The 14,424-nt window shown below is 36.4% G+C and overlaps 1 protein-coding gene across 1 annotated transcript in view; it reads right to left on the reverse strand.

The window, feature by feature from the left end:
• LOC116361442 (sodium/glucose cotransporter 5-like) overlaps nucleotides 1-13,932 on the reverse strand; it is an 82,003-nt gene extending 68,071 nt beyond the window's left edge. The window contains 6 exon segments of the mRNA XM_031815868.1: nucleotides 3,806-3,946; nucleotides 10,692-10,756; nucleotides 10,988-11,068; nucleotides 11,947-12,052; nucleotides 13,613-13,717; nucleotides 13,846-13,932. Coding sequence (XP_031671728.1) covers nucleotides 3,806-3,946; nucleotides 10,692-10,756; nucleotides 10,988-11,068; nucleotides 11,947-12,052; nucleotides 13,613-13,708 — 489 coding nt within the window. The 5' untranslated portion in view covers nucleotides 13,709-13,717; nucleotides 13,846-13,932.
• Nucleotides 13,933-14,424: the final 492 nt, after the last annotated feature.

A 14,424-nucleotide genomic window follows, 5' to 3' on the forward strand; every position in this document is an offset into this window, starting at 1 on the left:
TTTACTGTTAGGAGTTAAAGGTCAGGGGTTAGAGGTTACCTGGTCAGTGTACCAGTAGCATGGAGCTAGTACAATGCATTCAGAAAGTATTCCGAGCCCTTGACTTTGTCCACATTTTGTTACGTTTCAGACTTATTCTAAAATCGATTCAATTGTTTTTTCGCCCCTCATCTACACACAATACACCAAAATGACAAAGCAAAAACAGGTTTAGAATTATTTGCAATCGTCACATTTACATTTACAGTATTCAGACGCTTTACATTTACAGTCTTCAGACCCTTTACATTTACAGTCTTCAGACCCTTTACATTTACAGTCTTCAGACCCTTTACATTTACAGTCTTCAGACCCTTTACATTTACAGTCTTCAGACCCTTTACATTTACAGTCTTCAGACCCTTTACATTTACAGTCTTCAGACCCTTTACATTTACAGTATTCAGACCCTTTACATTTACAGTCTTCAGACCCTTTACATTTACAGTCTTCAGACCCTTTACATTGACAGTCTTCAGACCCTTTACATTTACAGTCTTCAGACCCTTTACATTTACAGTCTTCAGACCCTTTACATTTACAGTCTTCAGACCCTTTACATTTACAGTCTTCAGACCCTTTACATTTACAGTCTTCAGACCCTTTACATTTACAGTATTCAGACCCTTTACAGTCTTCAGACCCTTTACATTTACAGTCTTCAGACCCTTTACATTTACAGTATTCAGACCCTTTACATTTACAGTCTTCAGACCCTTTACATTTACAGTCTTCAGACCCTTTACATTTACAGTCTTCAGACCCTTTACATTTACAGTCTTCAGACCCTTTACATTTACAGTATTCAGACCCTTTACATTTACAGTCTTCAGACCCTTTACATTTACAGTCTTCAGACGCTTTACATTTACAGTATTCAGACCCTTTACATTTACAGTCTTCAGACCCTTTACATTTACAGTATTCAGACCCTTTACATTTACAGTCTTCAGACCCTTTACATTTACAGTCTTCAGACCCTTTACATTTACAGTCTTCAGACCCTTTACATTTACAGTCTTCAGACCCTTTACATTTACAGTATTCAGACCCTTTACATTTACAGTCTTCAGACCCTTTACATTTACAGTCTTCAGACGCTTTACATTTACAGTATTCAGACCCTTTACATTTACAGTCTTCAGACCCTTTACATTTACAGTATTCAGACCCTTTACATTTACAGTCTTCAGACCCTTTACATTTACAGTCTTCAGACCCTTTACATTTACAGTATTCAGACGCTTTACATTTACAGTATTCAGACCCTTTGTTGAAGCAGCTTTGGCAGCGATTATGCCTTTGAGTCTCCATGGGTATGATGCTACCAGCTTTGCACACCTGTATCTGGGGAGTTTCTCCTACTCTAGAGTCTTTTTGGGTATGATGCTACAAGCTTGGCACACCTGTATCTGGGGAGTTTCTCCTACTCTAGAGTCTCCTTGGGTATGATGCTACAAGCTTGGCACACCTGTATCTCGGGTGGTCTTGGTGGTTCCAAACAACAATGATGGAGGCCACTGTTTTCTTGATGACCTTCAATGGTGAGAAAATGTTTTGGTACCTTTCCCGAGATCTGTGCCTCGTCACAATCCTGTCTCGGAGCTCTACGGACAATTCCCTCGACCTCATGGCTTGATTTTTGCTCTGACATGCACTGTGAACTGTAGGACCTTATATAGACAGGTGTGTGCCTTTCCAAAATCATGTCCAATCAATTGAATTTACCACAGGTGGACTCCAATCAAGTTGTAGAAACATCTCAAGGATTATCAATGGAAACAGGATGAGCTCAATTTCGAGTCTCATAGCAAAGGGTCTGAATATTTATGTAAAACATGTTTTCGCTTTGTCATTATGGGGTATTGTGATGTCATTATGGGGTATTGTGATGTCATTATGGGGTATTGTGATGTCATTATGGGGTATTGTGATGTCATTATGGGGTATTGTGATGTCATTATGGGGTATTGTGTGTAGATTGATGAGGAAAATAATTGATTTAATCCATTTTAGAATAAGGCTGTAACGTAACAAAGTGTGGAAAAAGTCAAGGGGTTTGAATACTTTCCAAATGCATTCACTCCCAGGGTCATGCCAGGGTTAGAGGTCAGGGGTCAGATCTACCTGGTAGCCAGTATAGTCACTCCCAGGGTCATGCCAGGGTTAGAGGTCAGGGGTCAGATCTACCTGGTAGCCAGTATAGTCAGTCCCAGGGTCATGCCAGGGTTAGAGGTCAGGGGTCAGATCTACCTGGTAGCCAGTATAGTCAGTCCCAGGGTCATGCCAGGGTTAGAGGTCAGGGGTCAGATCTACCTGGTAGCCAGTATAGTCAGTCCCAGGGTCATGCCAGGGTTAGAGGTCAGGGGTCAGATCTACCTGGTAGCCAGTATAGTCACTCCCAGGGTCATGCCAGGGTTAGAGGTCAGGGGTCAGATCTACCTGGTAGTCAGTATAGTCACTCCCAGGGTCATGCCAGGGTCAGAGGTCAGGGGTCAGATCTACCTGGTAGCCAGTATAGTCAGTCCCAGGGTCATGCCAGGGTTAGAGGTCAGGGGTCAGATCTACCTGGTAGCCAGTATAGTCACTCCCAGGGTCATGCCAGGGTTAGAGGTCAGGGGTCAGATCTACCTGGTAGCCAGTATAGTCACTCCCAGGGTCATGCCAGGGTTAGAGGTCAGGGGTCAGATCTACCTGGTAGCCAGTATAGTCACTCCCAGGGTCATGCCAGGGTCAGAGGTCAGGGGTCAGATCTACCTGGTAGCCAGTATAGTCAGTCCCAGGGTCATGCCAGGGTCAGGGGTCAGATCTACCTGGTAGCCAGTATAGTCAGTCCCAGGGTCATGCCAGGGTTAGAGGTCAGGGGTCAGATCTACCTGGTAGCCAGTATAGTCAGTCCCAGGGTCATGCCAGGGTTAGAGGTCAGGGGTCAGATCTACCTGGTAGCCAGTATAGTCACTCCCAGGGTCATGCCAGGGTTAGAGGTCAGGGGTCAGATCTACCTGGTAGCCAGTATAGTCACTCCCAGGGTCATGCCAGGGTTAGAGGTCAGGGGTCAGATCTACCTGGTAGCCAGTATAGTCACTCCCAGGGTCATGCCAGGGTTAGAGGTCAGGGGTCAGATCTACCTGGTAGCCAGTATAGTCACTCCCAGGGTCATGCCAGGGTTAGAGGTCAGGGGTCAGATCTACCTGGTAGCCAGTATAGTCACTCCCAGTGTCATGCCAGGGTTAGAGGTCAGGGGTCAGATCTACCTGGTAGCCAGTATAGTCAGTCCCAGGGTCATGCCAGGGTCAGAGGTCAGGGGTCAGATCTACCTGGTAGCCAGTATAGTCAGTCCCAGGGTCATGCCAGGGTTAGAGGTCAGGGGTCAGATCTACCTGGTAGCCAGTATAGTCAGTCCCAGGGTCATGCCAGGGTCAGAGGTCAGGGGTCAGATCTACCTGGTAGCCAGTATAGTCAGTCCCAGGGTCATGCCAGGGTCAGGGGTTAGAGGTTATATCTACCTGGTCAGTACACCAGTACCAGGTAGCCAGTATAGTCAGTCCCAGGGTCATGCCAGGGTTAGAGGTTATATCTACCTGGTCAGTACACCAGTACCAGGTGGCCAGTATAGTCAGTCCCAGGGTCATGCCAGGGTTAGAGGTCAGGGGTTAGAGGTTATATCTACCTGGTCAGTACACCAGTACCAGGTAGACAGTATAGTCAGTCCCAGGGTTATGCCAGGGTTAGAGGTCAGGGTTTAGAGGTTAGAGGTTATATCTACCTGGTCAGTACACCAGTACCAGGTAGCCAGTATAGTCAGTCCCAGGGTCATGCCAGGCCAGGGCAGGTCTCCAGTAACCGGGTGTCTAAACAGGTGCATGGCGTCCTCTCTGGGCAGGTGACAGCTACTGTTGGGGATGATCTGAAAAAACAATGAGAATCACACTATAAACCTCACTACTAATATATTACTGATAATAACATTACTACCATTATAGTACTGTTACTATTATAATACTATAATACTGATAATAACACTACTACTGGTATAATACTATTACTATTATAATACTATAATACTGATAATAACATTACTACTGATAATAACATTACTACTATTATAATACTACTACTATTATAATACTATAATACTGATAATAACACTACTACTATTATAATACTACTACTATTATAATACTATAATACTGATAACATTACTACTGTTATAATACTATTACTATTATAATACTATAATACTGATAATAACATTACTACTATTATAATACTACTACTATTATAATACTATAATACTGATAATAACATTACTACTATTATAATACTATTACTACTGATAATAACACTACTACTATTATAATACTACTACTACTGATAATAACACTACTACTGTTATAATACTATTACTATTATAATACTATAATACTGATAATAACATTACTACTGATAACAACATTACTACTGGTAATAACATTACTACTATTATAATACTGATAATAACATTACTACTGATAATAACATTACTACTATTATAATACTATAATACTGATAATAACATTACTACTGATAATAACATTACTACTGATAATAACATTACTACCGATAATAACATTACCACTGATAATAACACTACTATTATAATACTATTACTATTATAATACTGATAATAACATTACTACTGATAATAACATTACTACTATTATAATACTATAATACTGATAATAACACTACTACTATTATAATACTATTACTACTGATAATAACATTACTACTATTATAATACTACTACTATTATAATACTATAATACTGATAATAACACTACTACTATTATAGTACTGTTACTATTATAATACTATAATACTGATAATAACACTACTACTATTATAATACTATAATACTGATAATAACATTACTACTATTATAATACTATTACTATTATAATACTATTACTACTGATAATAACACTACTACTGTTATAACACTACTACTATTATAATACTATTACTACTGATAATAACACTACTACTATTATAATACTATTACTACTGATAATAACACTACTACTATTATAATACTACTACTACTGATAATAACACTACTACTATTATAATACTAGTACTACTGATAATAACACTACTACTATTATAATACTACTACTACTGATAATAACACTACTACTATTATAATACTATTACTACTGATAATAACACTACTACTATTATAATACTGATAATAACACTATTACTATTATAATACTGATAATAACATTACTACTGTTATAATACTATAATACTGATAATAACACTACTACTATTATAATACTACTACTATTATAATACTACTACTATTATAATACTACTACTATTATAATACTACTACTACTGATAATAACATTACTACTATTATAATACTACTACTATTATAATACTATAATACTGATAATAACACTACTACTATTATAATACTACTACTATTATAATACTATAATACTGATAATAACACTACTACTATTATAATACTACTACTACTGATAATAACACTACTACTATTATAATACTACTACTACTGATAATAACATTACTACTGATAATAACATTACTACTATTATAATACTACTACTACTGATAATAACATTACTACTGATAATAACATTACTACTACTACTGATAATAACATTACTACTACTACTGATAATAACATTACTACTGATAATAACATTACTACTATTATAATACTATTACTACTGATAATAACATTACTACTATTATAATAACACTACTACTGATAATAACATTACTACTGATAATAACATTACTACTGATAATAACATTACTACTATTATAATACTATTACTACTGATAATAACATTACTACCGATAATAACATTACCACTGATAATAACATTACTACTGCTATAGTACTACTACTATTATAATACTATTACTAATGTAATACTGTAATACTGATAACATTACTACTACTGATAATACCACTGATAATACTATTACTACTGATACTAACATTACTACTATTATAATACTATAATACTGATAATAACATTACTACTATTATAATACTACTACTACTGATAATAACATTACTACTGTTATAATACTACTACTACTGATAATAACACTACTACTATTATAATACTATTACTATTATAATACTATAATACTGATAATAACATTACTACTATTATAATACTACTACTACTGATAATAACATTACTACTGTTATAATACTACTACTACTGATAATAACACTACTACTATTATAATACTATTACTATTATAATACTGATAATAACATTACTACTATTATAATACTATTACTACTGATAATAACACTACTACTATTATAATACTATTACTACTGATAATAACACTACTACTATTATAATACTACTACTATTATAATAACATTACTACTATTATAATACTATTACTACTGATAATAACACTACTACTATTATAATACTGATAATAACACTACTACTATTATAATACTATTACTATTATAATACTATAATACTGATAATAACATTACTACTATTATAATACTACTACTACTGATAATAACATTACTACTGTTATAATACTACTACTACTGATAATAACACTACTACTATTATAATACTATTACTATTATAATACTGATAATAACATTACTACTATTATAATACTATTACTACTGATAATAACACTACTACTATTATAATACTATTACTACTGTTATAACACTACTACTATTATAATACTATTACTACTGATAATAACATTACTACTATTATAATACTATTACTACTGATAATAACACTACTACTATTATAATACTGATAATAACACTACTACTATTATAATACTATTACTATTATAATACTGATAATAACATTACTACTATTATAATACTACTACTACTGATAATAACATTACTACTATTATAATACTGATAATAACACTACTACTATTATAATACTATTACTATTATAATACTGATAATAACATTACTACTATTATAATACTACTACTACTGATAATAACACTACTACTATTATAATACTACTACTACTGATAATAACATTACTACTGATAATAACACTACTACTATTATAATACTACTACTACTGATAATAACACTACTACTATTATAATACTACTACTACTGATAATAACATTACTACTATTATAATACTACTACTACTGATAATAACACTACTACTATTATAATACTACTACTACTGATAATAACACTACTACTATTATAATACTACTACTACTGATAATAACATTACTACTATTATAATACTACTACTATTATAATACTACTACTACTTATAATAACATTACTACTATTATAATACTACTACTATTATAATACTTTTACTACTGATAATAACATTACTACTATTATAATACTATTACTACAGATAATAACACTACTACTGATAATAACATTACTACTGATAATAACATTACTACTATTATAATACTATTACTATTATAATACTATTACTACTGATAATAACATTACTACTATTATAATACTATAATACTGATAATAACACTACTACTATTATAATACTATTACTACTGATAATAACATTACTACTATTATAATACTACTACTATTGATAATAACACTACTACTATTATAATACTACTACTACTGATAATAACATTACTACTATTATAATACTATTACTACTGATAATAACATTACTACTATTATAGTACTATTACTACTGATAATAACATTACTACCGATAATAACATTACTACTATTATAATACTACTACTATTATAATACTATAATACTGATAATAACATTACTACTATTATAATACTACTACTATTATAATACTATAATAACACTACTACTATTATAATACTACTACTACTGATAATAACATTACTACTATTATAATACTATTACTACTGGTAATAACATTACTACTATTATAATAACACTACTACTGATAATAACACTACTATGATAATAATAAGATGGGTAACAGTAATAACGATGATAATAACAACATTAATAACTATGATGATAATAACATTGATAAACATGATAATAACATTATGAGTAACATCAATAACTACGATAACAACATTAATGCCTATGATAATAATAGCATTAATAACTATGATAATAACAGTAATAACTATGATAACAACATTGATAACCATAATAACATTAACACCTATGGTAGTAGTATTAATACCTACGATAATAATAACATTAATAACTATGATAATAATAACATTAATAACTATCATAATAACATTAATAACTATGGTAATAATAACATTAATAACTATCATAATAACATTAATAACTATCATAATAACAGTAATAACTATGATAACAACATTAATAACTATGATAATAATAACATTAATAACTATGATAATAACATTAATAACTATGGTAATAATAACATTAGTAACTATGATAATAACATTAATAACTATAATAATAACAACATTAATGCCTATGATAATACCATTAATAACTATGGTAATAATAACATCGATAACCATGATAATAACATTAATAACTATGATGAAAGTAGCATCAATAATTATGATAATAACATTCATAACTATGAGAATAATAACATTGATAACTATGATAATAACATTAATGACTATGATAATAACAGAATTAATACCTATGATAATAATAACATTAACTATGATAATAATAACATTAATTTTTTATTTATTTATTTTATTTTACCTTTATTTAACCAGGTAGGCAAGTTGAGAACAAGTTCTCATTTACAATTGCGACCTGGCCAAGATAAAGCAAAGCAGTTCGACAGATAAAACGACACAGAGTTACACATGGAGTAAAAACAAACATACAGTCAATAATGCAGTATAAACAAGTCTATATACAATGTGAGCAAATGAGGTGAGAAGGGAGGTAAAGGCAAAAAAAGGCCATGATGGCAAAGTAAATACAATATAGCAAGTAAAATACTGGAATGGTAGTTTTGCAATGGAAGAATGTGCAAAGTAGAAATAAAAAAATAATGGGGTGCAAAGGAGCAAAATAAATAAATAAATAAAAATTAAATACAGTTGGGAAAGAGGTAGTTGTTTGGGCTAAATTATAGGTGGGCTATGTACAGGTGCAGTAATCTGTGAGCTGCTCTGACAGTTGGTGCTTAAAGCTAGTGAGGGAGATAAGTGTTTCCAGTTTCAGAGATTTTTGTAGTTCGTTCCAGTCATTGGCAGCAGAGAACTGGAAGGAGAGGCGGCCAAAGAAAGAATTGGTCTTGGGGGTGACTAGAGAGATATACCTGCTGGAGCGTGTGCTACAGGTGGGAGATGCTATGGTGACCAGCGAGCTGAGATAAGGGGGGACTTTACCTAGCAGGGTCTTGTAGATGACATGGAGCCAGTGGGTTTGGCGACGAGTATGAAGCGAGGGCCAGCCAACGAGAGCGTACAGGTCGCAATGGTGGGTAGTATATGGGGCTTTGGTGATAAAACGGATTGCACTGTGATAGACTGCATCCAATTTGTTGAGTAGGGTATTGGAGGCTATTTTGTAAATGACATCGCCAAAGTCGGGGATTGGTAGGATAGTCAGTTTTACAAGGGTATGTTTGGCAGCATGAGTGAAGGATGCTTTGTTGCGAAATAGGAAGCCAATTCTAGATTTAACTTTGGATTGGAGATGTTTGATATGGGTCTGGAAGGAGAGTTTACAGTCTAACCAGACACCTAAGTATTTGTAGTTGTCCACGTATTCTAAGTCAGAGCCGTCCAGAGTAGTGATGTTGGACAGGCGGGTAGGTGCAGGTAGCGATCGGTTGAAGAGCATGCATTTATAGCATCATAATGACTATGATAATAACATTAATGACTATGATAATAACATTAACTATGATAATAACATTACTGCCTATGATAATAACATTAATGACTATGATAATAACATTAATGACTATGATAATAACATTAATAACTGTGATAATAACATTAATAACTATGATAATAACATTAATGACTATGATAATAACAGAATTAATACCTATGATAATAATAACATTAATAACTATGATAATAATAACATTAACTATGATAATAATAACATTAATGACTATGATAATAACATTAATGCCTACGATAATAACATTAATAACTATAATAATAACATTAATAACTATGATAATAACATTAATGCCTATGATAATACCATTAATAACTATGATAATAACATTAATGACTATGATAATAAACATTAACTATGATAATAATAACATTAATAACTACGATAATAATAACATTAATGACTATGATAATAACAACATTAATGACTATGATAATAATAACATTAATGACTATGATAATAACATTAACTATGATAATAATAACATTAATAACTATGATAATAACATTAACTATGATAATAATAACATTAACTATGATAATAATAACATTAATGACTATAATAATAACATTAATGACTATGATAATAACATTAACTATGATAATAATAACATTAATAACTATGATAATAACATTAACTATGATAATAACATTAATAACTATGATAATAACAACATTAATGCCTATGATAATAACAACATTATTACTACACATGATAGTGGAAGTTGCTGTTGACTCACCTTAGAAGGGATGGCTGCCTGGTAAACTCTCTCCAAGTTACTGTAGCCTCCAATCTTGTTGAACGCTGGAGGGACAGACAGACAGACGGACGGACAGACAGACAGACAGACAGACAGACAGACAGGGAGGGGACACTGGTGAAGTTAGGGTGATGGTGAGAATGATAGTGTGTGTACCTGTGATGGTGAGGATGATAGTGTGTGTGTGTGTACCTGTGATGGTGAGGATGATAGTGTGTGCGTGTGTGTGTGTACCTTACCTGTGATGGTGAGGGTGTGTGTGTGTGTGTGTGTACCTGTGATGGTGAGGATGATTGCTCCTATAATCATGACGAAGGTCTGCAGAGTGTCTGTATAGATGACAGCAGCCAGACCACCTGATGAAGACAGAGATGGAGGGAACTAAGGCTGGTAGAATATAGTATGGAATATAGTATAGAATATAGTATAGAATATAGTGTATAGACCTGCTATAGTGTAGAGGGAGAGGAGGGGTAGTATAGAATATAGTGTATAGACCTGCTATAGTGTAGAGGGAGAGGAGGGGTAGTATAGAATATAGTATAGAATATAGTGTATAGACCTGCTATAGTGTAGAGGGAGAGGAGGGGTAGTAGAATATAGTATAGAATATAGTATAGAATATAGTGTATAGACCTGCTATAGTGTGGAGGGATAGTAGAATATAGTAAAGAATATAGTATAGAATATAGTGTATAGACCTGCTATAGTGTAGAGGGAGAGGAGGGGTAGTATAGAATATAGTATAGAATATAGTGTATAGACCTGCTATAGTGTAGAGGGAGAGGAGGGATAGTATAGAAGATAGTATAGAATATAGTGTATAGACCTGCTATAGTGTAGAGGGAGAGGAGGGATAGTATAGAATATAGTATAGAATATAGTGTATAGACCTGCTATAGTGTAGAGGGAGAGGAGGGATAGTATAGAATATAGTATAGAATATAGTGTATAGACCTGCTATAGTGTAGAGGGAGAGGAGGGGTAGTAGAATATAGTATAGAATATAGTGTATAGACCTGCTATAGTGTAGAGGGAGAGGAGGGATAGTAGAATATAGTAAAGAATATAGTATAGAATATAGTGTATAGACCTGCTATAGTGTAGAGGCAGAGGAGGGATAGTAGAATATAGTATAGAATATAGTATAGTATATAGACCTGCTATAGTGTAGAGGGAGAGGAGGGCTAGTAGAATATAGTATAGAATATAGTATAGAATATAGTATATAGACCTGCTATAGTGTAGAGGGCAGTGACCACCAGCATGAGGACGGTAGACAGGTACAGGTTCCATCCTAAACACACCTGGACAAACAACGCCCCTGAGTACAGGTCTGTCTGATGAAGGGAGACAAGAGAGAGGAGGGGGATGGAGGAGAGGGGGGAGGGAGGGGGGAGAGAGAGAGGAGGGGGAGGGAGGGAGGAGAGGGAGGGAGGGAGGAGAGAGGAGGGGGAGGGAGACGAGGGAGAGAGGAGGGGTAGGGAGGAGAGAGGGTGGAGGGAGGAGGGGGAGGGAGACGAGGGAGAGAGGAGGGGTAGGGAGGAGAGAGGGTGGAGGGAGGAGAGAGGAGGGGGAGGGACACGAGGGAGAGAGGAGGGGTAGGGAGGAGAGAGGGTGGAGGGAGGAGGGAGGAGAGAGGAGGGGGGAGGGAGGGAGAGGAGGGGGGGAGGGAGGGAGACGAGAGAGAGAGGAGGAGAGAGAGAGAGAGAGAGAGAGAGAGAGAGAGGAGGAGGGGAGGGAGGAGAGAGAGAGGAGGGGTAGGGAGGAGAGAGAGAGGAGGGGGAGGGAGGGAGGAGTAAGAGAGAGAGAGGGGAGGGAGGAGAGGAGGGGGAGGGAGGAGAAAGAGAGAGAGAGAGGAGGGGGAGGGAGGAGAGAGAGAGGGGAGGGAGGAGGGGGAGGGAGGAGTAAGAGAGAGAGAGGGGAGGGAGGAGAGGGGGAGGGAGGAGAAAGAGAGAGAGAGGGGAGGGATGAGGGGGAGGGAGGAGTAAGAGAGAGAGAGGGGAGGGAGGAGAGGAGGGGGAGGGAGGAGAAAGAGAGAGAGAGAGGGAGGAGAGAGAGAGAGAGGAGGGGGAAGGAGGAGAGAGAGGGGAGGGAGGAGAGGGGGAGGGAGGGAGGGAGGAGAAAGAGAGAGAGGGGAGGGAGGGAGGAGAAAGAGAGAGAGGGGAGGGAGGAGGGGGAGGGAGGAGAGAGCGAGAGAAGAGGGGGAGGGAGGAGAGAGAGGAGGTGGAGGGAAGAGAGAGAGGAGGGGGAAAGAGAGAGAAGAGGGGATTAGAGAAAGAGGAGGGAGGGAGAGAGATGGGGGAGAGAGCAAAAAATAGAGAAATCAGGTCATCCATTGTCATAGTAATTGTGTTCTGACCTCTGAGACAATGACAGTATATTCAGTGACACCAGAACAACGACAGGGCTGTGTGGTGTGATATATCATACTGATATCTTGGTGAAGACAGACAGCATCAGAGAGAGAACAGACAGGGCTGTGTGATATATCATACTGATATCTTGGTGAAGACAGACAGCATCAGAGAGAGAACAGACAGGGCTGTGTGGTGTGATATATCATACTGATATCCTGGTGAAGACAGACAGCATCAGAGAGAGAACAGACAGGGCTGTGTGGTGTGATATATCATACTGATATCCTGGTGAAGACAGACAGCATCAGAGAGAGAGAAAAGACAGGGCTGTGTGATATATCATACTGATATCTTGGTGAAGACAGACAGCATCAGAGAGAGAACAGACAGGGCTGTGTGATATATCGTACTGATATCTTGGTGAAGACAGACAGCATCAGAGAGAGAACAGACAGGGCTGTGTGATATATCGTACTGATATCTTGGTGAAGACAGACAGCATCAGAGAGAGAACAGACAGGGCTGTGTGATATATCATACTGATATCTTGGTGAAGACAGACAGCATCAGAGAGAGAACAGACAGGTAGGTTCTGATCCTCTCCCCTCCGAACCGACGACCCAGGTACTCCGGCATGGTCACGATCTGGAACAAACACACTGTCTGTTTAAGAGAGACGCCCAGCAGAGGAATGTTCAGGTTAAAGAATTCTTCAACTAGCTGCAACACGCAGGAAAGGGTGTGTGTGTGTGTGTGTGTGTGTGTGAACTCACCCCTGAAGACACATAGACAGGGACAAACACCCAAGCCAATGCCAGCAACACATAGGTGGCCTGAGTGGGGGGGGGGGGGGGAGGAGAGGGAGAGAAAGGTTTCATTAACTGTGAGAGGTACTGCAAAATAATCAGCTGGTTACACTGCCCCCTGCTGTCTGCTGATGGTACTACTACTATACATAATAATCAGCTAGTTACACTGCCCCCTGCTGTCTGCTGATGGTACTACTACTATACATAATAATCAACTGGTTACACTGCCCCCTGCTGTCTGCTGATGGTACTACTACTATACATAATAATCAGCTAGTTACACTGCCCCCTGCTGTCTGCTGATGGTACTACTACTATACATAATAATCAGCTAGTTACACTGCCCCCTGCTGTCTGCTGATGGTACTACTACTATACATAATAATCACCTGGTTACACTGCCCCCTGCTGTCTGCTGATGGTACTACTACTATACATAATAATCAGCTAGTTACACTGCCCCCTGCTGTCTGCTGATGGTACTACTACTATACATAATAATCAGCTGGTTACACTGCCCCCTGCTGATGGTACTACTACTAT

Source organism: Oncorhynchus kisutch, unplaced genomic scaffold (assembly GCF_002021735.2).
Source record: "Oncorhynchus kisutch isolate 150728-3 unplaced genomic scaffold, Okis_V2 scaffold660, whole genome shotgun sequence".
NCBI classification, from domain to species: Eukaryota; Metazoa; Chordata; class Actinopteri; order Salmoniformes; family Salmonidae; genus Oncorhynchus; species Oncorhynchus kisutch.